Source organism: Electrophorus electricus, chromosome 17, assembly GCF_041902795.1.
Source record: "Electrophorus electricus isolate QZ-2024a chromosome 17, ASM4190279v1, whole genome shotgun sequence".
Classification (NCBI taxonomy): Eukaryota; Metazoa; Chordata; class Actinopteri; order Gymnotiformes; family Gymnotidae; genus Electrophorus; species Electrophorus electricus.
The window spans coordinates 1299054-1325000 of record NC_137513.1 but is presented as its reverse complement, the minus strand read 5'-3'; the positions used below and the strand labels follow the sequence as shown (position 1 = coordinate 1325000).

At 47.1% G+C, this 25947-nt stretch overlaps 3 protein-coding genes across 6 annotated transcripts in view; 1 reads left to right on the top strand and 2 right to left on the bottom strand.

The window, feature by feature from the left end:
• hip1 (huntingtin interacting protein 1) overlaps positions 1–7978 on the top strand; it is a 32515-nt gene extending 24537 nt beyond the window's left edge. For 3 of the 4 annotated variants that reach the window (XM_035534060.2, XM_035534062.2, XM_035534063.2), the window contains 14 exons: positions 655–849; positions 996–1143; positions 1294–1380; positions 1601–1708; positions 2075–2211; positions 2441–2551; positions 2678–2736; positions 3010–3103; positions 3267–3367; positions 3519–3624; positions 3938–4061; positions 5183–5244; positions 5341–5458; positions 5687–7978. In XM_035534060.2, the coding sequence (XP_035389953.2) occupies positions 655–849; positions 996–1143; positions 1294–1380; positions 1601–1708; positions 2075–2211; positions 2441–2551; positions 2678–2736; positions 3010–3103; positions 3267–3367; positions 3519–3624; positions 3938–4061; positions 5183–5244; positions 5341–5458; positions 5687–5697 (1461 nt within the window). In that variant the 3' untranslated portion in view covers positions 5698–7978. The remainder of the gene's footprint in view (positions 1–654; positions 850–995; positions 1144–1293; positions 1381–1600; positions 1709–2074; positions 2212–2440; positions 2552–2677; positions 2737–3009; positions 3104–3266; positions 3368–3518; positions 3625–3937; positions 4062–5182; positions 5245–5340; positions 5459–5686) is intronic. The other variant, XM_081700487.1, reaches the window with a different exon arrangement.
• A 2484-nt stretch (positions 7979–10462) lies between these two features.
• Positions 10463–13663, bottom strand: ypel2b (yippee-like 2b). Its single transcript, XM_027032387.3, has 4 exons — positions 13477–13663; positions 13012–13055; positions 12663–12771; positions 10463–11996 (listed from the first exon to the last, which is right to left on the bottom strand). Exons 1-4 carry the CDS (start codon positions 13591–13593, stop codon positions 11907–11909), a joined length of 360 nt encoding a protein of 119 aa, XP_026888188.1. The 5' UTR covers positions 13594–13663; the 3' UTR covers positions 10463–11906.
• gdpd1 (glycerophosphodiester phosphodiesterase domain containing 1) lies at positions 13663–24818 on the bottom strand. The gene is made up of 11 exons (XM_027032388.3): positions 24370–24818; positions 23884–23926; positions 23571–23706; positions 23345–23390; positions 22908–23029; positions 22675–22764; positions 22444–22577; positions 20649–20708; positions 20496–20547; positions 16897–20362; positions 13663–13706 (listed from the first exon to the last, which is right to left on the bottom strand). Exons 1-10 carry the CDS (start codon positions 24503–24505, stop codon positions 20219–20221), a joined length of 963 nt encoding a protein of 320 aa, XP_026888189.1. The 5' UTR covers positions 24506–24818; the 3' UTR covers positions 13663–13706; positions 16897–20218.
• Positions 24819–25947: the final 1129 nt, after the last annotated feature.

Sequence of the window (25947 nt, the reverse complement as noted above, 5' to 3'; positions counted from 1 at the left end):
GTCTTTTAGTAAGAGTTTTAGTAATCCATTTATAGTCAGAGTGGGACTGGCCTGTAGGTGGCCTGTAGGTGGCACTCTTAAAGGCACTTTTCCTTTCCTAGAAACAACAGCTATAAGCCTCAAGCAGTCATAACAGAACGTTCTCTGCTTTCTCTCCTGGTTCCTAATAGCCTTGATAACGGCTCCATGTGTTCAGTGCATCCGTTCATTCCTTCTAAAAATCTTTATATCGGCTCTTCTGAAATCCTTTTTCAAGTGTAAAAATTCAAGTTGATTTAAATGCAGTGTGTTGGTTCATTCTTCCTGCAGTATAAGCAATACACTGACCTCTTGGAGTTTTAAAGTTGTTTGATAAAACTATTAGTGCAAGGCTTTTCATTTAAGAAAAAAAAATGTATGTGCTCCTTAAGGAATATACAGAGCTCCGGGTGTTTAAGGAGTGTATAATTGAGTCTCCACCTCTGTGCACCACCAGATGGTTGATGTGGAGTAGTCATTAGTGTGTAGGACTTGGTGAGGGGAGGGGCTCTCTGAAAGATGACACTGCTCTTTTGAAAGTGCGGCTAGGGGCTGGAGGTCAACAGTGACTCAGCTAAATGCTTCACACCTGCCCCCTCTCCGCTGACCCTTGCTCGGCCTCTCTCTTCTAACCAGTCCCGCGAGGAGCTCGGCAACCAGCTGGATGCCCTGGAGATCGAGAAGGCGGGGCTTGTGGAGGCAGTTGCTCAGAAGGAGGAGGAGCTGGTGGGCCTGGGGGCGGAGTTGGAGCGTGTGCAGCGCAGTCTAGTGAGCGAGAGAGAGAGCAGCGTGAAGGCTGCAGAAGCGCTGAAGAACCAGCTTAACGAAAAGGTGAAATGCGCGCATGTCCATGCAGGTCCTCACAAGGCAGCGTAGGATGAACCGTACGATGTATTAATAGCGGGGGGAAAGTGAATTGATCATTTTGGTTTTTTGGTTGACATTAAATTTGACAGAGCAGGTCTGTGTGTGTGTAGGAGAGCCGTGAGCAGGCTCTGGAGTGTGAGCTGGTGGCAGTACGTTGGTCTGCACTGCGGGCCACAGCAGAGGAGGCTGAGAGGCTCATTCTGGACAGCCTGGCGCAGATGGACCAACAAGCCCAAGTCAGCTGCACAAGCTCAGCTGGTCAGAGCCCAGCACCCATCAAACCCCACTCACCCCCACACCAAACCGCATGTGTAGTCTGTGTTCGAGTAGTAACAGATGGTCTGTGTGAGTGCACTCTGTGTCTGTCTCTCTCTCTCTCGCTCATTAACTGACTCTCTGCCTGTGTAGATTACCTGATGTCCAGATGCCAGGCTACTCTGAACTGTGTGGACAGACTGCAGTCAGCCAGGGACAGCTTTGTCAAGGACCCAGCGGGTGAGTCAGGCTCTACCCACCCACCTCCTCAGCACATGTTCTGCACATGTTCAGGACATGTGGGACTGCAGCCTAAAGGAGGAAGTAACCCTGGTGTTTACACTTACAGCACGATGGAGCTATTGCATCACAGGGAGCTGTTAGCATGGATAAAGTCTGCTTTTGATTCTGCTGAGCTTTGATGGTCATGTGTTTGTGTGTGTGTGTGTGTGTGTGACAGATGTGTCAGACCTGTTGCGGGCTGTAGCTCAGTTTGCCCACCTGTTGGGTGATACCATCGTGCAGGGCAGTGCCGCCACCCATGCATTGTCAGTGGAACATTCCGAAGGTAAGCATCCGCTGGGATTTGATTTTCTTTTCTCAGCCGTGACAGATGTCACTGTGTTGCTAAAGCAGCCCTGAAGCTGCCAGCATGTGACACCTTGCGCGGTGAGTCTTAACGAGACCGTAGTGGCCCACACTAGCTGCTGAATGGATAAGGAATCGCTTACAGTTACTAATCAGATGTGCTGTGTTAACTGCTACCAAACATATCACAGTGAGTTGTGCGTGAATAAGAAACCATGTTTACTGTAAACCAGGCTGGTGGATCTGGAAAACAAACGCGCTGGAGGACAGATGGCTATGTGGCTCTCTGCTTCTCCTTTCTTCCTCTCTTTCCACCTCTCCCTCTCTCTCTCTCTCTCGATCTCAGTGCTGAGATCTGGCCTGAGAGCGTGTGCTAATGAGGCCCTGGCACTGTTGGGCCAGCTGAGGGAGCGTGGCTCACTGAGCACAGCCGACAGCACCAGCCTACGGGCCGCCCTGCAGGCTACACTGGCTACGGCGGAGGTGAGCTCTCCCGGTCTCGCACGCAAACGCTAAACTACAGCCAAAAGTCAACTACAGCTAAAGTAAACTACCACTAAACTACAGCTAAAACGGAACTACAGCTAAAAGTAAACTACAGGCAAAAGTAAACTACATAAGTGACTGGATAGTAGTAGTTGTTGTTGTTGTTGTTGTTTGTTTTCTGTTTGTAAATAGTCCCTCTGTTCTGCTCTTGCTGTCTGGAGAGCAGAAGCTGTGCCCGCGAGGGTTGGAGCTGCAGCAGGCGGAGTTGGGAGACCTGGTGGAGCAGGAGATGGTTGCCACCTCGGCAGCGGTGGAAACCGCCGCAGTCAGGATCGAGGTGGGGGCCGTCCGCATCCCCCGTGATCACGTCACCACGCGGGGGTTCATGTTCTACTAGTGCTGCGCACATCTGAATAACAGAATATAAATGTCACTTTTTTTCCCTTCTCTTTTCCATTCCCAGGAGATGTTGAACAAGTCGAGAGCGCTCGATACAGGCATTAAAATGGAAGTGAATGAAAGGTACCACAATACCTTGTGCCACTGACCCACTGAGTGCGTTGTGCATGTTTATCTCTGGATCAACACAATCACACACCAGAATCATTTCTCCATCAGGGACTACCTGCCTCGTGGTAATTTCTGGGATGGTGTGAAAGAGTTGAGGGGGCGTCCCTCTGGATTTATGGGCGTGTTCTCCCGGGTTCATCCCTGTGCAACGTAACCACATGCCATTCGTGTGATGTGCACAGCAGCAAATAGGAAGTTAACTGTGCTCTCTGTCGCCCCCTACAGGATCTTGGGCTCCTGTACGGAGCTGATGCAGGCCATCAAGGGACTGGTACTGGCCTCCAAAGACCTGCAGCGGGACATCGTGGAGAGCGGCAGGGTGAGCACGCTGATTGGCTGGACAGCGGGGGGCGGAGCTTATGGATAAAGTGCGATACTGTGGTTTATAGGGTTGAGGTTCGGCTGGGATGCGGTAAGATTCCACCTGAAGTACATTAGAGACTTTAATAAGTCCTGATTCTAAAAGTGTTATTGTTCTTCAGGGGGCCGCGACTATTAAAGAGTTCTATGCCAAGAATTCCCGCTGGACTGAAGGACTCATCTCAGCATCCAAGGCTGTAGGCTGGGGTGCCACTGTGATGGTGTAAGTTTTATGGTGTGCAGGTGTGTGTGTGTGTGTGTGTGTGTGTGTGTGTGTGTGTGTGTGTGTGTGTGTGCAGGTGTGTGTGGATGCACAAAACTCATTCAAGTGTTTTCCATCACTGATATTCTGGTCTGTGTGTGTGTGTGTGTAGTGATGCGGCTGACCTGGTTGTGCAGGGAAAGGGGAAATTTGAGGAGCTAGTGGTGTGTTCCCATGAGATTGCAGGCAGTACAGCTCAGCTGGTAGCAGCCTCCAAGGTACCTTGTCCTGTTGCACACAAACCGTTACACACACTCGCTCTGTTACACACACTTGTCCTGCAACACGCGCTCAATCCGTGATGCACTCCTCGTTACACACACTCACCCTGCTGCTCACACTCACCCTGTGAAACACACTTGCACAGTTACACACACTCACTGTTCAAACTTTGCCCTGTGACACACCTTTGCCCTGTTATGCACACTCAGCCTGTTACACACTCGCCCTGCTTATAGAGCCTTGGAGGCGAATCTTCTTTACTTGGCCTCCTTGGTGGTCTCCTGCACTCACACACACATGCATGTGCAGGTGAAAGCAGACAAGGACAGCGTGAACCTGGTGCGTCTGCAACAGGCTTCCAGAGTCGTCACCCAGGCAACCGCGGGGGTTGTGGCATCAACCAAGTCGGGCAAGTCCCAGATCGAGGAGACCGGTGAGTGGGTGTGGACGCGGCTGGTTTTAGTCCCATCCCCTCCCAGTGGTGTGTGTTTAAATGCTTCAGCTTACACGATTCTGGAAATGGATGAAGAGAGGCTCCATTTTGGCTCTGACTAACCTCAACAGTCACTTTGTCCTGATTCCCTAGTTCCACATTTAACTACAGTCATGGAAACTGGTTTAGTTAGCCTCAGGGGATTCAAATATAAGCAAAGCAATGTGTTCTCTCTCTTTCTCTCTCACGCGCTCACTCGCGCGCTCTCTCTCTGTCTTGCTCTGTCGCTCACACACACTGTTCAGACCTTTGAATAACACTGCTGTTTTCTACAGGACAACAAAATAGCTTCTTACAGTTATGCAGATGATATGTAAATATGCTTGGCTCTCTCCCGTCATAACTGCAACCCAGTAAACATGTTCTTTCTGTGTTGGAAGCACATATGTTCCTGGCTACAGCAGGTTCCCTCAGCTGAATAAGGTGAAAACAGAAGGTCATGGTGTTTGGCAGCAGGTGTTCACATCTTGAATCTAAGACTCTAGGAATCACAGCATCAGACATCTTCACCTTTACCAGCCATATCACAGTCACCGCAACAGCCTTCTGAAAAATACAGCAAGAGTAAAGCACTCTGGAGAAACGCCAGAGTGGACCACTGTGAGGGTCTCCTAACTGGACTTACTCAGAGTGGACCACTGTGAGGGTCTCCTAACTGGACTTACTCAGAGTGGACCACTGTGAGGGTCTCCTAACTGGACTCACTCAGAGTGGACCACTGTGTTTCCAGTTTCCAGAATAAACTTAAGTGCTACCATGTTTATAAATCACTGAATGGCACTGAACACATTTCTGATGTGCTTAAAGAGTACAACCCAGCAGGGCTCTTGGGTCCATGGATACAGGTCAGCTAGTAAAGCCCAGAACTTGCAGTAATTCAACTTTTAAGCTATTTTTTTAGCTATTTGTAAAAACAGTTTAAAACCATTTGTTTTCTTGTGCCTACAGTTGAAGTCAAAGATTCAGTCGTTGATGCTGCACTAGTTGAGATGTTGTCCTAGACAGCGTGTGTTTGTAGCTTGTCTAGTTCTGCTCTGCTGTTAATTTTTGGACTTTTTCAGACACTATGGATTTCTCCAGCCTGACCCTCACCCAGATAAAGAGGCATGAGATGAACTCTCAGGTAATGAGGGACAGACCCTTCTTGTGTTCCACAAGTGCTTGTGTGCCTGCCTGCCTGTGCGTGCGCGCAGACCTGACCCTTCCCCCATGTCTGCAGGTGCGTGTGCTGGAGCTGGAGACGCAGCTGCAGAAGGAGAGAGAGCGTCTTGGTGAACTCCGCAAGAAGCACTATGAGCTGGCCGGCGTGGCTGAAGGCTGGGGCGAGCATGAGGAGGGTGAGACCTGCAGCTCATATGCATCTTTTAATACACAGTTAGTTACAGCTCACATAAGACAGCAGGCGGGGAAATACTCGTGTGTAGTGTCCAGATCTCAGTGAGGCTCAGTCCTTGGGACCGTACAGGTGTAGAGTCTTAGCGGGTGCCACAGCAATGGGATAATTAGTGCATGTGCGCGCATATACATTAAAGCATGTTTTTGCCCTCTTTCCCCTGTTTCCATAGGAACAGGCTGAGGAGTGTAGCAGGCTGAACTCTCTTCCTCCCCACCCGACACCTACACCTCTCACCTCTCCATCTTGCCCTTCATCTTTCTCTTTTATATCTAATCCTAAACAAAAGCCAAATGGAAAAGGTGCTTCTAATGACCCCTTTTAACCCCAATCCTTTCCCGGCCTGTGGAGCACGGAGGAGAAAAACAGAAGACTTCATCCGAGGGCAGGAGACTGAAGCAAATTAAGCACACACACCCTCCAGTGGACAGAAGAAGAACCGCAGGCTCGGCCCACCTGGCTAATTATTTATTTACATTTTGCTCTCTTCCATGTCTTCTATCGCCATTTCCATCTCTGTCTTATTTCCCCCTGGTAGCCAGCGCCCCCCTCGGCACACTTCCCGGGGGAAACACCAGGAGGCCACGCCCTCACTCCTCCGGGTTGTTGACGCTGTGCCGTGATCTTCCGAATGCTGGGCTCCCTTGCTTCCAGCTTCTCTCCCAGAACACGCCCCTCCCCCAATGATCTAACACCCCAAACCATCAACCAGAGGCTTCTGGCCTGGGTCCTGCCTTACCAGAGCAGCAGCAGCCTTGCTCTGGGCTAACAGTGTGTCAGGCCTGCAGCAGATGCCCCGCTGTGTTCTAACCTTCAGAATCACTAGCCACTCTAAAACATTTGCTGCTCTCTCTTGCGCCCTTACTCTTTGTGTACACGGTTTGCGTGTGTTTTCTTTTTCTGCTTTTTTTAAACTTCGTTTTAATTTTTAGTTTGTTCTGTTTATTTTTTATCATCATCCTAGGTGATAGATTCTAAAAAAACTGAATGTTTGGATTTTTAACTGTTTAATACAGGCCTCGTTTATTGACTTTCTGCAGACGTGTCTGACCTGTCGGCAGCAACTTTGGCCACGACTTCTTTTATCTTCTTCCAAGTCCATGACTGTAAATGAACTGACTGTTTTTTGACCTCGTGCTTTCTGATCCGAGGACCTGGGACACCAAACTCTGCTCCACTTAACTATCCTCAGATAACCAGCTAAAGCTTAGATAACTTCAGCAGATATTGATACTTTTTTTTTTCTTCCAAGCTGTTTTTAAACCGTAGTCATGAGGGTGGGGGTGGGGCTCGGGTGGGGCTAGGGTGGGGTGTGGGTGGGGCTAGGGCAGGGTGGGACACGAAGGGTTTCCAAGACCGATATAGCTGCCCTCTTTTGACTGTGTGCTGTCACTAGTGCCGGTGTCTGTTCACTACTGTCTTCTACTTCCATCCCCACATTTAGACGAGCATCAGCCCACGGGTGGAAAGAGATGGAGATATTTGTGCCTTGCAAAGGGAAAAGGGTCAGAGTTCACATTCCCTTAGCAAACCTTTAAACCTGGATGATTATCAGTAGACTTGTCTTCTGTGTTTTTTAAATAGGTTTTAGCAATGCCTGAAGGCTCCGTACAGTCAGGGCAGGTGTGTTGCATTGTCACATCTGGTGTGATGCATTTTGGAGCTTCCAGCACAAATGCTTTTCCACTGTGTGGTCTGGACAGAAGACCCACAGAAGGGGTGAGACAGAGACTGTAATGAAGATTTGAAAGGAGGCTTAGGAGAAACTGCTAGTTCCCACTAAAGCAATCTAGACCAGGTAGCCTTGTAGACCACCACTGTCTTTGTCAACACAGCAACACAGCAGGGCCCACAAACGCACCAGCGTGGCCCGAGACACAAGAAACCGCCGTCTATACTGAACGCCAAACCATGGTTACCTCAGCAAGCCCACGAGGCCAATCAAGCTGTCGGCTTACTTAGCTACAGCGGAAATGAACAGATGATCAGAGCTGGGGACGTGACCCCATGAGTCTGAGCTGGGTAATACCATGCGTTTGTGTGTGTGTGTGTGTGTGTGTGTGTGTGTGTGTGTGTGTGTGTGTGTGTGTGTGTGTGTGTGAGAGAGAGAGGGATAGCTTTTTATTCGTACTAACACTATGAACTGGCTTGTGTGTGTGTGTCTGTCTGTCTTAACACCTTCATCTTCCCTTGAACTGCTTTAGCTGTTTTGTAAAGTTGTGACACTGGGTATTTAATTTAATCGGTGTGTGTCGTCACCGCCCCCCTTGTTTGTGCACTTACCTCTCTGCTTTTGGTTTGTTTAGTCTCACCGGCCTTCCAGCCTCTCACCGTTAGCCAGTCAGACAAGAGATGAATATTCAATAACATTTTGGTAAATATCTTTGTATGATGTACTAAAACTATGTGTTTGTTCTTATTTTTCTCTTTTTTTCCAATAAATATTTCAGTTTGTTGCTATGAACAGGTGTGTGCCTTCTGTTCTACTTGGGATATTTTTCTCATTTTATTTCTTTCATTCCACTTGATGGCCGCTTGATGCTTCTTCTGAGAATAATGCGAAGAGCAGTATGAGTACATCATAATACATAGACATAGGAACACGAAAATGGCAAACCGCGAGTGAAGGCAACCACTTAATCCTGATTACAGACGTCTAAATGGTCTCTGCAGAGTCCACACACTATTAGCAACGCTTTGAGGTTCGGTATTCCTGGAAATCATCACATTAGGTATTGAATTAAGAGTGTGTGAGTGCCACCGTGCAGACCGTCAAATGTGCGGTTCCGTTTTTCATAACAAGCTGTTGCTTGATTTAATACCGCTGTTGATAGCATCCAGAACAGTGCTCTAAATAACCAACAGATGGCGCCATCGACCGATACTGCCTGAAATATTGTTCTTGAAATGGGCGCTTCTGAGCAGAGGGAAGCAGTGTTTTTAAAGTGGCTTAACGGCAATGATTATTAGTGAACGAAAGTTACCTCACTAAAACCTCAGCGACTCACGAGACTTGGATTGGATATCACATGTTCAGTGCAATATTCAGTGCAGTATTTCACTTGAAGTATAACAGTATAGGTCAGTATGCAATGTACAGGGCTCTGTAATGTTTCCATGACCTCCCACACCCTCTACTAGTGAGTGACTCCTTAAACGAACGCCAGTCACTTTCACGCCCGTCCTTTGCTCCTCACCCTGGCCGCATAAGGAGTACACAACCGCCTGTTTATTCGAGCAGAGTGTTTGTCATTAATTATTGTCATAGACTACACTGTGATATTTTACCAATACGTAAAATGTGACTACAAAACAACACTGAGCAAAAATAGCTTAATGTATTTAAGACAAAACCCGCGACTCATGAACGAGGAGAAAATATGTATAAAAAGAAACATCCACAATAACATCACTAATCTCACACATGCATAATAATCGTTCTGCATCGTTCTTGTACACTCAAGGAATCTTCTAAATATCGGTAATGGGAGTGAGCTCATCTGTATCGAAACAGTCCCTAAACTGATCAGGTCTGCAGCCTATATCCCAGTTCGCATCCTAGGCCCATATAAGACCCAACTGGGATCGAATCACCTGAAACGTTACACGTTCCTTTAGAATCAGCACAGGCGTAAACATATTTCGTGAATAATTGCACTTCTAGTAGATGTACAGCAGTGGGCTGAATGAAGTCACGTAAATATTTCACAGTTGGTTTATTTTGTTTCTCTCCTGGTGGTGACTGGTTTAGTCACTCGTGAGTCACTGAGTTCCGTATCAAGCATGGCCTGCAGCTAAACGCCGGCAGATCTTTGTGCGCCATGTGTGTGCCTGCTCTGCACATTACTGAAGCAAACACCTCCAGGCGTTAACGTGTCACACGCGACTGCGCGGTGACACCGTTCGTGATCGTTTGTATCTGCCTCGCAGTTCCGTAGGGTTTGTTTAGGGTGCTTATTGCAAGCACATTCAGGTATGAAGTCACTGTCCATAAAAAGGATGCCTCTCTCCCGAGACTCGGACTTCAGGCCGTGTACAAGCAGAACTCGATCCGCATCCACCACCGCACTCGCGCTAATGGCCGAGCGTTGTGGCCTCCTCGGGGAGCTCGCGCTGGGGCGCCAGACCAGCGCTGGTCGGCCTGCACTTTAACTTTGTGTAAATGAATCAGAATCATGAACGCGCATCTCTTCTTTTGCAAGACTGATGCTGTGAACAAGATTTATAGTGTGAACAAAATTCATGGTGGCTTTAAAACTACATTTAACAAATTCATTTCTAACGTGTTGCTGATGTTGCTTTAGGTTGGTGGGCCTCACTGATGGGATTGAGCTATCTTGGGTCTGGAGCCACTGAGGGCTTCTAACAGAGAAAGTTTACCAGGCTGTTGATAAAACACTGCACTTCTACACACAGACCGCTGTCTTATCCCTGTAACACTGAGAGCCTTTGCCATTCATCACATACCCAGTATAGAAGAAATTATTCACCCATGTTTCTAAGCACACTTCCTGCAAAGGATATACAGCCTCACTCTGTGTGTGTGTGTGAAGACCCAGACGAATGACACCAGCCTCTCTCTCTCTCTCACACGCATACACACAACGCACACCTTCTCAGCCTCCTCCGCAACTCAAAGAAAGAAGAGCCCAGTTGCTAGGATACAAGCTCTCCAGTGCTGCACAAACACAGAGCCATCTGCCGCTGCAAACAGGAGAAGGAATCACTGCCTGGATCCTGGTGCTCTCCCGCGCACACGCACATGCACACACATTCAGGATCACAATCACCATCTTGGCTTTTTAAGCCCTTATTGAAATAATGTAGTGCTACCAAAATAAGTGCATATCTGCATCTGCATCAGTTTCAGTGATCAGTAATGAGTAATCCAACTGCACTGAGGTCTACTGAAAGCTGTAGCTCTATTAAATAACAGAAGAGCAACACATGAGGGAACAATGTCCATGTTTATTCTCATTGAGGTGAAGCTCCAGTACGTCATTTTCTCATCCTTTTATAAAAGACACGAAAATCTAAACATATTCCAAGAGTAAAAAAGGTAGTAAATACTGAGCGCCCTGGCAGGCCTTCAGACGAAACACACGGTTAATAAATACCAAACCTTACACATGTCTATTTACAGTCTGAAAATGCAACATATGCCATGATGCTTTCCATAATTCTAAATGAATACGTTTGAATATATTATCTGTCATATGAATAGTATGAATGTGTTTCACCCTCAGGAGGAAAGCTGGGATGAGCAGACTCGTCACACCAGCTCTGGATCTTCTCAGCAAGGAAGCCGAATTGTCGACATATGGGTTCTTTGGTTGATTTGGGGGACACCAAAACCAAAGGTGTTTTCACTGTTACTCAGGGTTACTCACTGTTACTCTTTAGTTTGTGTTTGTTTGAAGAACCCTTCTTAAAAGGAAACAGTATTTCAGGTTTACAGTATTCTAGACTAAAGGACAGCTGTGAACCCCTCACCTTTATACCAATACGCTGCTGCTAAAAAGGCCATAATTAGGTAAAAAAAAGAGCTCAAACCTTACAGACAATAGGGACCAGCCCAAGGGCCAACAGTGGACACAGATGTGGGAGCTCCAGTACGTCGCCATGGAAACGGCTACGTGCACAAGTTAGCAGTTTTAGCAACGCAGGGGAAAAGGCCAGCTATACAGAATGGGCAGGATTTTACGGGCATGTCAAGAAGGCAGAGGCAGCTCAGGGGCAATCTCTGTCTACAGCTCAGACTCAGACAACCAATGGGACTTGTTCAGCCATTCATACGGGTCTCTCTCATTGGTGCGTCTGTCAGAGCCCTATTCATACGGGTCTCTCTCATTGGTGCGTCTGTCAGAGCCCCGTTCTGAGCCCTGTCCTCACTGGCTTCACTGGCAGGGCCCACGCGCAGCCGCATTTAGGAGAATCACCATAGCCCCCCTGACACACACACACAGGGCTGTCTAAAGCTCTCAGTCCAGGATGGGAGAGACATGCAAGTGTTGGTCTAGGTGTAATTATCTACAGGAGTGTGGGTCTTGCTTTATGAGTTATATAATGCACTTGTGTATTCGCACAGCCATTTATTCCGCTGAGATGCGCTCGCGCACACACACACACACCACACACACTCTAGCTGGGTCTTTCCTCTGCATCTGAGACCCTTTCTCTTATGCCCTAGCCCCAGAGGTGAGGAGTGAGTGTGTGTGTGTGTGTGTGTGTGTGTGTGTGTGTGTGTGTGTGTGTGTACGGGACAAAAGGCAGAACACAGGAGGCAAGGTAAAATCGAGCTGGCATCACTCATTCATCCGCAGGTCCAGTGCCTGAACTGGCTCCGCCCAGATTCCGCCCCAGCCTGTTCCTGAGGCCACTCCCCACGGCTTTTAGTCCCAGCCGTTGTCCTTGATCATGTGCGCCAGTTCAATGATGAACTTCCCTTCCTTGTACTTCTGACTGCTTTCGAAGGCGTGCTCCTGGAGGAGGGAGGGAGGGGCTGTCAGACCTGGACAATCTGTGAAGCATTCCAGCATGAGCTGGAGGCAATTCTGATCTTCCTGCCAAAATGACGTGCTAACTAACAAACGCGCATCAGAACGCGTTTGCTCAGGGCTGCTTCATGTCTCTGAACGGCATGTTGTTGCTGGTGTGTCTGAAGCACACGACTGGGCAGTGGGCAGCCCTGCTCAGGTTTCACGGCGAGGCTGTTCACTGGGTCGCTCGGCCACTCTGACACCGAGGCAGTGGGCTGACACACAGGGCGTGCTGACACCTGACCCACTTATAAATAAACAGGCTGCCTCAGACTCTGTGCAGGAGGCACACGGCCTAGAGACAGCCAGATTGAACGGCTCGAGCTCGACGTGGAATCCGGCGTGGCCAACACGCGGCAGTAAAATCAGCAAGTGGCGCAGCTGCCGGGCAAAAAAACCAGACGGCACACAAGACGCGCAAGCCACCGACGGATGTGTGCTGTGCCACTCTGTCCACCCGCAAACACACCGTCCTGCCTGCACCAAATCAGAGCAGGACAGCGTGCAGTCCGCCACGAGTACCGCTACGACGGCCCGGACGGCCCATGTGTCGCTTGTGGAGAGACGAGGGGCGTAAACGCAACTGTGAGTTTGTCACTGCTAACTCACATATTTCCATCCCAGAGTGGTTTTGCAGTTCTCACAGTAGATGTCAGCAACAGCATGGAGGCCAGTGAGGAGAACTCGCTCTTCAGCTGGTCCACAACCCACATTCACCCTATGAGAGAGAGAGAGAGAGAGAGAGAGAGAGAGGGAAAGAGAAGAGAGCAAAACAAATACAAGCATACAGAAAAGGGTAGGCACAGAGAGAGAGAGAGAGAGAGAGAGACAGAGAGACAGAGAGAGAGAGAGAAAGGAGAGAGAGAAAGGAGAGAGAGAGAGAGAGAGAGAGAGAGAGAGAGAGATTATATAAGAATATGAGCAGAGGTCCAAGCTCTTCATGATAAACTGTACTTACACAGAGTTGAAGAGATAGGCTCTGCCTTGACTTCCTTGGAAAGACTGCAGGGGGGAAAAAGATTATGATTTTCACACAACAGATTTTTTAAAACTGAACCATCTTTTTAGAACTGTGTACACTGTGAGGTGTGAGCTGGCCATCTCTGCGGCCTTGGCTGTCTTTGCCTCCGATTGGTTTGCCAAAACAAAAACAAAAAAAGCCAAATGTTTGCCGGGTGGTGTTCAGGCTGGTGTTGGTCTCAGCACAAACCAGCGCTCCAACCAACACGACCTGATCGGCTCCAACACCGTTTTAGTTCAAAGCAGGAAACTAAGACACTCTGAGACTGAGATTACCGTTGACCTCAGCAGGATAGGAAAGAATAAACAAGCAAAACAAACCCAGCCACTGTCTGCCGCCAGAGCACTTCTCCATTAACACGGTTCTGTTCTTTCCCTAGCCGAGTCTGGTAACCGCGGTTACCTTGGAGATGAGCTCGTCGTGGTTGGCCAGGTGGGCCCTGCAGTGGATACAGCTGTATGTGCGGTGACAGGTGGGCAGGTAGGCCTGGAACGTCTTGGAGCGCGTCATGGCGACCATGGGCGGGGTCGGCGGGCGGTGCGGGAAGGGGCTGCCGGCCCAGGTCGGCTCGCAGGGGAAGCACCGCAACACGCAAGTAAGGGCCGTGGTGGGGCGCGGGGGGGGACGCACACCTGTGGGAACAGCACACCCGCATTCTCACGTCACCAGCTTACAGAGCAGACGCGCCGGCCTGCCGGGTCACGTGGGAGAGTGGGGGGAGCACGTGTGTACACTTCATGCGTTTGGCCTGCTCGCTGAGTGGCAGCTGTGGTGCGGATGCCGTGCTGATCTGCGCAGGGGGGGGACCAGGCGGCAAAGCCCAGCACCACAGTGGCTCATGTATTCTCACTATTGTTACTCAGCCAGAGGAGTGGGGCCGAGGCATAAAGGGGCTACTGAGAGAGATCTCACACACACACACACACACACACACACACACACACTCACTCACACAGAGCCTCCTACACACCGGCAGACAAACTCATATATCCACAAGGACGCTTGCATACGGACGAACTGTAAGCCTGCCCTCTGCAACCTCGTCCTGAGCCTATCACCCCATGACCATGCCCTGTGCTGATCACACTCTGAGCTGACCACACCCTCAGCTGACCAAACACTGAGCTGACCACGCCCTGAGCTGACCACGCCCTGAGCTGAGCAACACGGGTGGGTTTCGGTACTCGGCCAAGGGCAAAGCCACACCCACAATTCACCCAGAATGCCCTAACAGCTTACAGTGCTTTGTCAGCCAGAAGATGCCGTGTTTGCTGTTATTATCAAAAAAATGGTTGTCTTTACAGGGAAAAATCTATGTTTGACTGAGGGCCAGTTCATACCGCCTTCCTACTGCAGCAGGGGCCATGGGAACCAGAGACGTGTCCCCAACACCCCAGGACTGCTGCAAGGATCCACTAGTACACAACCATGAAAACAGCTTAGCAGGGAAATGTTATGAGGGTTATGAGAGGCATGCGAATTCCTCTCCAATCAGTTTAGCCAAATTCCATTTTATAGTGAGACCTAAAATGACAGAAGAATGAAATCAGGGAAGAGCAATCTGAGAAAACGTACTGCCCTGCCTTCGCACCGCAGGACTTCTGGGTGGCCCGTAGTACGGATTCATCATTTCATGTCTTATTTCAATTACAGAGTGTTTCTGAGTTTCTTTTACAAGATTTAAACAGTATGTACTTCCATAAAGACACTCACATACAAAGGAAGAGGCAAAGAGTGTGAGGGAGGCAGACAGACACAGAAAAACTCGCGAAGTCTCTGGCAGCAGTAGGTTTAACTACTGGTGTCTGGCAGAGCTGTAGACCCCAGACAGACAGATGCCACAACACCGGAAACAAGCCCCTGAACACCAGCAACAAACTGAAAACAAACAAAATAGCGTGTATGCCAGATCATTCCCATAACACAACAGAGTGGGCTGTGGTGGTTGTATACTCACAAACCATTGTGACCTGTCATCGCTGAGCCCTGTGGTGTCATAACTGACAGAGCATCCTTGATCAGTGTTGCGCGATGGAAGGTGACCAGGACAGCTGACCCCAGCTGACACAGGGCTCGTGCCTCTGATCAGACACAGCGACGCTAAGTGAGCACGCGGCCCTGAGCAGAACGGCATCACCCATTTCTACCTTCTCCACAAAAGTCTGTACTTGGAAATCAGTTTAACATGACTTCATATTAACAGCTGTTTTGTTGTCATAAAAGTAAGATCTAATACGTCTCTGAGCGGTTGACAGCAGTCGGACGGCCACCACAAGCTTCCTCACGTGAGCGGACCAGTGAGATACCAGCAACAGAAGCGCTCGGAGTGCGACGGAAGCCCTCGTGCTTCCCCTTCACAGCTGGGAAAGTGGAGTAGGACCAACAGCTGATGCGTTGCATGACAACAAAACAAAACAATCAAAAACCGCAACCAGTTAAACTGCTTCCAGCTATGAGGTGCACTGCAGATATTTAGAGCCGTTTTCCCCTGTCCCATCTGAACGTGCAGACTGGAAAATGGTCAGTTTCTGTTTTTGTGTTTTTTAGAGGAAGAAATGTATGGGAGTGTCACGAAACATCGGACGAGTTAAAATGTGTGTTTTAGTTTGCAAATGTGAAACTATAACGTTATTTTCTTCCGCTCTCAAGCTTCTGTCTGGGGGAACAATCTGGATCTGGTTAGCGCGTGTCCTGGACTTGATTAATAACAGGTTGTGTATTAGGATAACTTTTATCTTAAACATTATGACAGTTCCATGTACTATGGCCTAATATTAATCTATGTGCTCGTTTCACAGCAGTTTAGCAGTTTTCTGAGTGTTTGTCTCTGGTTTGGTAAATGCAAAACTGTTTGGCGGAGGAGGCGTGACTGCATTCCAGGTCAGCTGGCAGTACCGGACACACATGTATATACTACCGGACAGTATGTGTATACTGCCGGACAGTGTGTAAGACAGCCTGCTAGGCACAGATGTGTGTGTAATGGACAGTGTGTAAGACAGCCTGCTAGGCACAGATGTGTGTGTGTACTGGACAGTGTGTAAGACAGCCTGCTAGGCACAGATGACACTGCTGCATAACCTTGCCAACCCAAACATGCAAAACACAGGCAATCAAATCCAGACTTCAAATACACCGCAACCCATGTGCGGACGGACACGAGCGGAGAGTTATACCGCATATATGTACAGACACAGAAACGTGACCTTCTCTGCGCAAGCAATTATACTTGACAGGCGTCACACTCGATCCTCCGCACACGCTGCAATGCACGCGCCAAGTTCTGTAAACAAAAGGTTAACCGGGTTTTGTGTGTATTTTAAAGAACACATTACTGCCTGGCGGAAATAACCTGCAAGAATGACCACTCCTAACATGAGCTGTGCCTTTTCAACTATACTCCACAACAGCATTACTAAAATGACGCAGGTTGTGCTGCAATCGAACTAGCCCAGACTATCTACGCAGTCATTAAGATTTGTTTTGGTACCCAAGGAAAAATCGACACTCAAGCGACAGACACCAAACTGGTCTGGAACGCTTCATCTGCAGAGGGGCCCGCGTGCGCTTTCCTGACGTCGATGCTGGTGGCGCAGATCACAGCGCGCTCGTGACGCTGGTAACGGTCTGTAATAACAAACCATCAGCACTGCGGACTTCGCCATCCCCACGTACATACATATATACACCCAACGAAACACAACAGACACCCCAGACACGTAACTGATGGAGGACCATTACGGTCTCCAAACGTTTTTCAGTAAAATCTCAGTACCTTAAAGTTTATGGTTTGGCAACACAGATACGTGACGCCAGTGTTACCTTTGAAAAGTAGAAAAGGGCCCTAGAAGACACCTCCTTCCCTGTTAAACGAGGTCTTTTCTGTAAATGAAGGCTTTCGGGTTTCTTTCAACGCGAATGTTGTGGGTCTCCTCTGCTCGCGCGGACGTGGTGTTCTGAAGCACGGCGCACGAGCTAAGTTTGACGCGCTCGAGCAGGATCACGCCGCGCGCGCGTCTCCCGCAAACTGACAACTGCCTCCACCAACCAGGAGCGCGCACAGCGCGGCAGCGATGCTCTGATTGGCCAAAGGGTCGACGAGGCGGAGCAGTTATCTGCGACCCACCTGGTCAAGCGAGCTGCCTCGGCGGAGCCTCCGTTAGCGCAGCGCAATGCTGGAGTCGTTTTCTATCAGGGAAATATTGTTTGGTCGCACGATCGCGTTTGCACTGGCCTACGCGACGTGTGAAATATCAGTTCAGAGGCAAAAAAAAACAAGATTTCTCAGGCTTGACATCCTTAATTGAACCAGGGGTAAATCAACCAAAGGGCGAGAAGTTAAACAACAGATAGATACATACATATTTAAGGCAACGTAGGATGCGATTTTAGAAAAGTCGAATAAAGTTTTAGCTCATTTTAGGAATGCTGGCCAGTTAAACAGGTCCTACATCGGCATCAAAGAACGGACGATAACGTCACCTGCTAAAGATGAACGTGAACACGAAGCGCCCCCTGGTGGCCATTATTAATTATTAGAACAAGATCTAACCCGTCGTTGACAACATGAAATGTCATTATCATGCCATTAACGAGACAAGGTGTTTTTAAACACCTTCATTTAAAAAAATGGGGAAAATACATATCCCTGCAATATTTGGCTCAATACAGCACATACAGTATACATTCAAGCAGTGTTCTATTGTGCTGAACATGTTTCAAAATAGTGTTGTGAGAATTAAAAAAAAATTCTAAAAGTACACACACACTTTTAAAGAAGCAGAGAAACAAAAAAAATATGTACTTTAAATAGGTATGTTGAAAAAGATTCAGAATGCTTGTTTTTTTAATTGCCATTTTAATGTACTATTAGACAAGAAAAGATAGAATTTCATCTTATAAATTTATTTGGAGGGTATAACTTACAAGGTTTATGATTGCACTAACCAACCATCAGTCATCTGGGGTAGGGCTTCCTACTCCATAAGGTTACATTTTGCACTATGCAAAATAAAACAAATTAAATTCCACAAAATCTTTAAAATCAGCAGCAATCAACATTATTTAGTGAAATCCTTTAAATTCATAATTGCTTCTCGGAATGTGCAACTGAATCTTGTTTCAGGATTAAACAATAAACAGAATGTAACTCACGATGTGTCACACACAATTCCTTGGTCATATTGTAACACTACCTATCTGTCTCCTGCATGCACAACTGGCCTTATACATCTGTGCTTTCACTTTTTTGCTATGTGATTTTTGGCCAGCCCCTTTCCAAGGTCATCAGAAATCACAGGATGCTGACCTGCCAGAAAACCCTGCACAGAAAAAAACTGCTCTCTGTGCCACCGGTCCCAGGCTGAAGGAATAGCGAGTTGCACAAAGCTGTCTGATGATGTGCACATCCCGCACAAATGGTAAAACATTCTACCTTCAAAGGCTTAAGCGCTGTGCGCAGCTGCCGCTAGAGGGCGCAGGTGCAGTAACTAGTTAATTCGACGCATATAAGACGACATCAACATTCCTTTCAGTACTCTCCAAAGCGGCAGAGGGACACTAACGGTTGGCGCCTCCTGCTGGTGTGCACTTTATACAAAAATTAGAAAGCCAGCAAAATTAGTATTACATCGTTTCCTCTTATAGCAGACAATATCTTAGAGGAATAACATCATAATAATAATAATCATCATCATCATCAGACTTTTTTGTACAGACATCATTCAATGACGACTCAATCTGAATGTTATACAGCCACAACATTAAAACCACTGAAGGTGACGTAAATTACACTAATTATCTCGTTTCAGTGGACCCCATCAAGGGGTGGGATATATTAGGAGGGTAAGTGAACACTGAAGGTGATGTACTAGAAACAGGAACAATAGGCAAGTGTGAGGATCTGAGTGACTTTGACAAGAAGCAACCTGAGATGGCCAGACGACTCAGTCAGAACATCTCCACAACGGCAGGTTTTGTGGGTGTTCCTGGTATGTAGTTGTTCATCCCCACCAAACGTGATCCAAGGAAGGAGAACCATGGACCCGCAAGGCTTAGCGATGTGTTCCAGCCTGATGTGCTGCCACAGAGGCCTACCTCAACATACAGGACCGGAAGGAAGTGCTGCTAAAGTTCTGGAGTTCACGCCTGGATGGGTCAGAGACATTTTGGTGGTACATGGGGGACCTACACAATACTTCAGGCCGGTGGTTTTAATGTTCTGGCTGATCGGTGTAAAGTATCACTTTCCCCAATTCACCATTAGCATGTCTGACTTTCCTTCACCTTTTATTCCTTAAGTCTGATCAATTAGCATGGCGTTGTGCACAGCTGGACACCACAGCAGGGCGGCAGGCAACACCTGCAAGGGACCCTGGCTCGGCCTTTGACAGTCTACCTACAACTTTTACTGCCTACGAGAAAGGCGCAACAAACCCTTACAGCTAATCATTTAAATACAATGAAACACTTTCACAAAGCTAAAGAGGTGCTGTGGAACTGTGCTTACTGTAAACCCACATTGATTAATTACTCACTGCTGTACAGAAGAAATGCTCGTAATGACCACATTTGCTTGTAAAGTTTAAATGTCAACTACTTATTGATCCTAAAGTGTGTGATGTTTTCCTGGTTGCATCTACGCCGTGTACAGGACTCAGATCACATGACTACCTATGTCATAAGTAACAGAATAAAAAGTTAATCTCCAGCATTGTCGGCAAGTCTAGAAAAGAGCTGCAGCTTTCCTGTCACAGTATTTCAAAATCCAACAATAGCTAATATGATTTCTTAAGCATTTATGGAAAATATTCTACATACTATCTTTTTAAAGGATATATCTGCAATGACACTCTGGTGAAACAGAGCTCGAAATAGACGCTACACTACATATTGGTACAAAAGTGATTTTTTGATGATGTGTTCCTGCCACATGATCTACTGGCTGGTTGGAGATAGCTATTAAACATCTGAGACAGTCGATCTTATTCAAGTGGTCATCACGTTCTCAGCAGCCTCTCCTGTTACATCACACTAATGCAAATGTGCAAAAACAAGAGAGGAAGATACACTGAAAGGCCTACAGAAAAGGTAGGGAAAAGGCAGTAGAAAACAAACAAACCTACACTGGAGCTATCTGGCTGCTTTAAGAGGTTAACTCAGGTTTTGGAAGGTCGGTCTTCTCCATGAACTCTTTCAGCTTCGTTGGGTAGTCAGTCATCACACCTGTAGCTCCGAGGTCAAAAGCTCGTTTGAAGTCGTCCTCATCATTGAGCACCCAAACATATACCTGTGGCAGGAAACACGCGTACAAACGCAGGCGCTTCAGTAATGGTCACTTTAAACCCAACTTTACACACAACCTGTCATAATGAATTATCTTAAATTGCTGTTACTGTTATTGTTGAAAACGCGATGCCAACCTGTATTCCTCTAGCAGTTAGATGGTCAAATAAAGCTTTTCTCATGAGCAGGCTGTGAAAAACATTCGAAACACACACATTAGGTCCACGTCAGTGGGTGAGAAACACAGAAAGGCAGGGATGACCTCTGACATGACCTGGATTGGAACCCACCTGTCTGCAAGCCAAGTGATGAAGCGTTCACTCCGTGTGCTCTGCCTGGGGTCCCGTAGTCTAAAGAGAAGTGAAATCATTAACAAGGACCCAACATCGCTTCAGCGGCAGTGCGCCCTACTGCTCGCCTTTCAATTGCAGCTGTGCCATGTGTGGCTGGTTTATGATGTGTTAGCCTGTTTTCATCTGTGGCAGTAAGGTGCACAGCGCACACATCAGAGAGGAAATCAACCTGCCTCTCTCTTCTGCAAAATGGATTCCTGCATTCAACTTTCCAGCAGTGACTGACGTGAGAAAAAATGAAGAGCACTTGGGCTTTTTCTCAGGGTTTCCACCAAGTCCTGCACAGAGGTCCTTCAGCAGCTGTTACTCTTGCTGGATTCATGTACACGCATCAGATTTAAAACCTTGATCGCATACAAAGCCAAAAATGGACCAGCCCCTCCATACATGACACTGGTCAAAGCCCGCTCCGTACCTCGCGTACTTCCAACCTCAAGTACGGCTCGGCTTGAAACACTGTGCTTCAGGTCTCATAGAAGACAAGCATCGAGACTATTTGCTGTCCTGGATCCCAGATGGTGGAATGAACTTCCGCTTGCTGTCCGGACAGCAGAGTCCCTTGCAGTCTTCAAACGCAGACTGAAGACGTGTCTATTCGTGGAATATTTAAATGTCCACTGACCCTGCTCTTATATTGACTAGTAACTATTAATTGTTAAATTAAACTAGTAATTATTGTAGGGTATTGTTGATTACACTGATGTTGTCTAACAAACTCTAGTTCTTATTGTTTATTACACTTATCATTGTTTAAGATAGAAGTACAAATACATAAGCTCTAGGTATCAGCATTGATCCCTGTATTCTACAGTATTCTAGTTCATTGGTATGTTGGACTCTAACCTACTGTACTGTACTAGGATGTACTCTATGAGGAAATGACAAAGCACTTTTGTAAGTCACTCTGGATAATAAACGTTGTAATTGTAAATGTGGTCTTATCTTACAAAGTGGACAGGGCCAAAGAAGCCAACCTCATTTTCAACACCATTTTCCAACATGATATTCATACCTGATGTAAGAAACAATATCATACAGGTTTCACTGGTACACGTGAACATGTGAATGTATTAACGGTGCATGGGAATGTATTAATGGTGCGTGTGAATGTATTAACAATTAAACATTTCTTAAACAGCCACTGCTGAACGTTAAACAGTTCGTCATTGCTTCCTGTTTGCTCTACACGCAAAAACAAAAAGAAGAATCCTGCTTTGATTTATGACAATATGATACTGAACAGAACATTAGAGATTTATAGACAATATAGTCTCCATGTGGCAACACCAGTATATCATCAACCCTGTAGCTGTGTAGGTGACTATTTGAATGATACTGAATGTGTAGTCTTCACCAACATCTAAAAATATCTTCTGCATTATACTAACAAAACAACAAACATTAAGCATTATTAGACTGTAACAACACTGTTCACTATGAACAGACAATGCCGGTTTTCTGCTCTCCACTCTAATCCCTCAGTGACACCGTAAATGCCCGGTGGCATTCTGGTCTTCTGGGTGTGACACTCTTGTTCACAAACATTCAAACACAGACAGCCTTGCTGTAGTCTACATTTTGGAACCTGAAAAATGGCTGAATATAGTTCATAAGAGAACCTACATTATTTAAAGACTAAGGTTCAATTTTATTTTGTGTTCTTAAAAGAACTAAGCGCCGTGACTGCATTTCCTGACTCGAGCGCGCGAGTGCGGCAGCGGCGAGATCTCACTTGGTGGTGATGGAGGGCATGGGGATCTCCAGGAACTGCTCCTTCAGCGGGACAAAGGGCAGGAGCCCGGTGTAGAACATCCCCAGGAGGAGCAGGACACGGGACAGGCTGAACAGCACCGGGATCCGTGGGTTCTGCCGGAGAAAGAGGACACGCGGCGATAGCACGCGGCAGCATTGGGCTTACTTCAACAGACATGAATGAAGCCTGCCGCTTAGCCAGGGCTCTCACCTCTTTGTAACACTTCTGCACTATTTGATCTCTGGAGTTGCCCCATACGGTCAAATGCTCTCTGTCATATTTTATGACCATCTCAGAGACCTTTAGATGATATAAAGTCAAGATGAGCCTCTCGTGACACCAGCCAATAACCACATCTCCTTTACTGGCACTGGTCTTCTCTCATATGTCACAGGAATGGCACCGTTATTGCAGCGGCGAGACTCTGGGGACGGACCACACACCTTCCTAATGAGCCTGTCGTCATTCACTTTGATGTCTATGTTAATGGGGAGGCTCGGGAAGGCCTCAAAGACATCTCTCAGCAGGGGGATGCGACGGCTGCCGCCCCCTTCAACGAAGCACTCTGCACACATGAAGACTTTCACCAACAGCCCATTCTCACACTGTAACAATGTAAGCAAACATGTTTGCTCACCCAAAAAAAAAAAAAGTTGACCTAAATGGTTTTCCTTATAATTGGCAGCCCACTGGATCGTGCCGGGTCAGGCCACTGGATCGTGCCTGGTCAGGCAGTCCAAACATGGCTAAAAAGCTGGCCATACTGATGTTTGGGTAACTCTAAATGGCACACAAGTCCTGAACACTAATCAGACTACTGCATATCTTACTCATGTGAGACCACAGGAGTAAACCTGCATCTGAATTCCAAACCACTCACCTCGCTTGAAAGTAACCCCAAGCTTACACAAGTAAGGTGGAAGATCCTGAGAGAAACACACACACACACAAACACACTTTTTAAAAGTACATATCATATTCCACTTCTGCACCAATAAACACGTTGTCATGCTGGTCAACGTAGAATCTAACGCAAGCAGACTGCAAATGTCAAAGGGTCACCGTAAGAGACGGATCAAAGGTCCCCAGTGCCTTCTCGCACTCACAGCATAGCGCACATCTGAAATGTCTGCGTCAACACCAGTCAGTCTCCTCAGGTTGGAATCATGTAGCACCACCACCTGCTCGTCCTTGGTCAGATGGCAGTCCAGCTCCAGCATGTCAGTGCCAAGCTCCACAGCACTACGGGTGGGGTGGGTCGAAAAAGCCAGAACAGGAATGTTTGCTTCAGCCAATCAGTGAAAGGAGGGGCCACAGATAACAGGATCTAACAAACAGTTCACTTTACACCAAATGTTCTTTTCTTAAGAAGACTGTGCAATATATTGCAATATAATGTGACTGGTGGGGAAATCATACTGCCTAAAGGCTGCCATTGTGTTCTCCAGGTTCTCCCCGGCACCTGCGACCAGAAGAAGACAAAGTCTAAGGCAACTCATCAAACCAGGCGTGTAGTTTATTTGCTCCACAGTAGCAGTCATACTGACTTGGTTGTTTAAACTGTTAATGTGGGTAATATACGCATGAACTTTAATCAAGGCAATAAGACAGGGCGAAGAATATGGTGCCATATCTGGAGTAGGTTTGTAGCTGGTACGTAGTCACCCAGTTTAAGACGACACAAGTCCTTCTGAACACGAACTCAACGCAAACAGGCTAAGAATCAGCTGGAAATGTCACTCTCTTCAGTGATAATTAAACGTAGCTGAAGAAAAGCCAACCAGCGATACATGTCAAGTATTTTTGACAGAACACAGCAATCGAAACAAGCAAAACCCATATTTTTCCGTATGTTTCAGACGCATGGGGAATGGCGAAGGGGCCGTCTAGTGGAGACCCACTCACCGCCGCGGTGCGATATGTGTCTGCTGCGGAATGTCTCTCGCCTTCTCCGGTGAAGTAGTGACGGACATCTCAGTAATAGCGCGGAGGTGAGGACATATCCCGTAACCGTCGACAAAACATACACCACGGCACTCATATCTATGATTACTGCCACACAGTACGACAGCAGGCAGGCAGGCTGCAGTAACACGGTGCACGGTAGCCAGCTGGCCAAGTCTGGACTAGATTACATCTACCACTATGTACTCAGCTAGAAGCAGTCGGCTTTTAAACTGCTCAATACATTATTTCATTCTCTCATAAAACAAACGAGTGCAAACATATGCTAAAAAACTACTTCTTAATTTTCAGAAAGTGTAAACGTCTGAATTTTACCTGAGTCATAACCTACTAATTTCCCCGCCTATGGGTAGCAGCTGGACGGTGAGGACATGCCCCAGTTCCGCATGCACTGCGCACTCGCTTGTTTGGGTTTAGAAGCTTTCTGATTGGCTGAATGTGAATAACACGCACCGACCAATCAGAATAGACTGTATATAATCGCGTGTCTATAGCTAGTCTGCAGAGCTTTGTTTTCTGTCTAGGAAACATCCAGCTGCTATATATTGTGAACTCTTGCATTAGATAGAATGCACTAGTAACTGCCACGGTTGGTGAGGGTTAGAGTAGCATACTCTGTTCTGTAACTATTCTGCTATCTTCGATGGAGGAACTTCATGGAAACAGATGGGCTCTCTCCGCATGACGTTATCATCTCCACACCTGTCAGTCCACGCAATGCCAAGCTAGAGCAGTCGGTTTAGATGAAGAAGCTCCATCTCTCTTTCCTTCGCACTCGTACAGGGCAATGCAGACAGTGCCGAACCCCGTTTCAGAACCTGGGTTGATACACTCCTCAGAAAGACATACTGAACTCTGCAGGTGCAGCCTGGTCTGTTCTGGAAGGCCAATATTTTAGAGCAGGGAGTTGATTGTATCTCTGTAGCAGTGCTGTCTGTCGAAGATAGATTTAAACAATCTAGTGAAATAACAAAAGAATAGATTAGTTATCCTGCCCAGGATGGTATCACCATGGTTCTTATCAAGAGTGCAAGACTAATGAATTCAGCAAGTACACTTCCAGATACTCCCCTTTAATTCCTCCACATACTCCCCTTTAATGCTGCTGCCTACCTCATTTTTGGTAAAGAGCAAGTTAACTGTTTCATTAGACTTTCATTAGGTGCAAATGTAATATTTTAATTAAGTGGTAGAAATCTTTAAGAGGTTATTTAGTCTATTCCACGGTCTGTTAAATAAGCATACAACTTTGATTTTGATTCAGAGAATAATGCATTGTAGCATTAGACCAACTGTACTGGATTTTTAATATGGGTTTAACAGAAAATAATCTCTAGAAATGCAGAAAGATTTATGCTACGCTGGGAGAGCATCAGTAGGTGTACTGAAGGTAGCCAAGTCCAACCCTATCAAACCACACACTCGCTGTATTTTCACATTTAAGTGTTATGTTGTTTGGTTTGTGCAGAGATGATGGCTGATAGCTGACTGCAGTAGGAGCTGGTAGGTTTCTCAGCA

What these genes read in the sequence shown, in the direction of transcription:
- ypel2b (XM_027032387.3), bottom strand. Translation starts at nt 13,593, where the DNA reads ATGGTCGCCATGACGCGCTCCAAGACGTTCCAGGCCTACCTGCCCACC. An exon ending in ACGACGAGCTCATCTCCAAG is followed by an intron (nt 13,056 to 13,476) that starts GTAACCGCGGTT and finishes TCCCCCCTGCAG; the next exon opens with TCTTTCCAAGGAAGTCAAGG. An exon ending in CCACTCTGGGATGGAAATAT is followed by an intron (nt 11,997 to 12,662) that starts GTGAGTTAGCAG and finishes TCCCTCCTCCAG; the next exon opens with GAGCACGCCTTCGAAAGCAG.
- gdpd1 (XM_027032388.3), bottom strand. Translation starts at nt 24,505, where the DNA reads ATGAGTGCCGTGGTGTATGTTTTGTCGACGGTTACGGGATATGTCCTC. An exon ending in TTTCAGATGTGCGCTATGCT is followed by an intron (nt 23,391 to 23,570) that starts GTGAGTGCGAGA and finishes TGTTTCTCTCAG; the next exon opens with GATCTTCCACCTTACTTGTG. An exon ending in TGCAGAAGTGTTACAAAGAG is followed by an intron (nt 22,578 to 22,674) that starts GTGAGAGCCCTG and finishes TTTCTCCGGCAG; the next exon opens with AACCCACGGATCCCGGTGCT.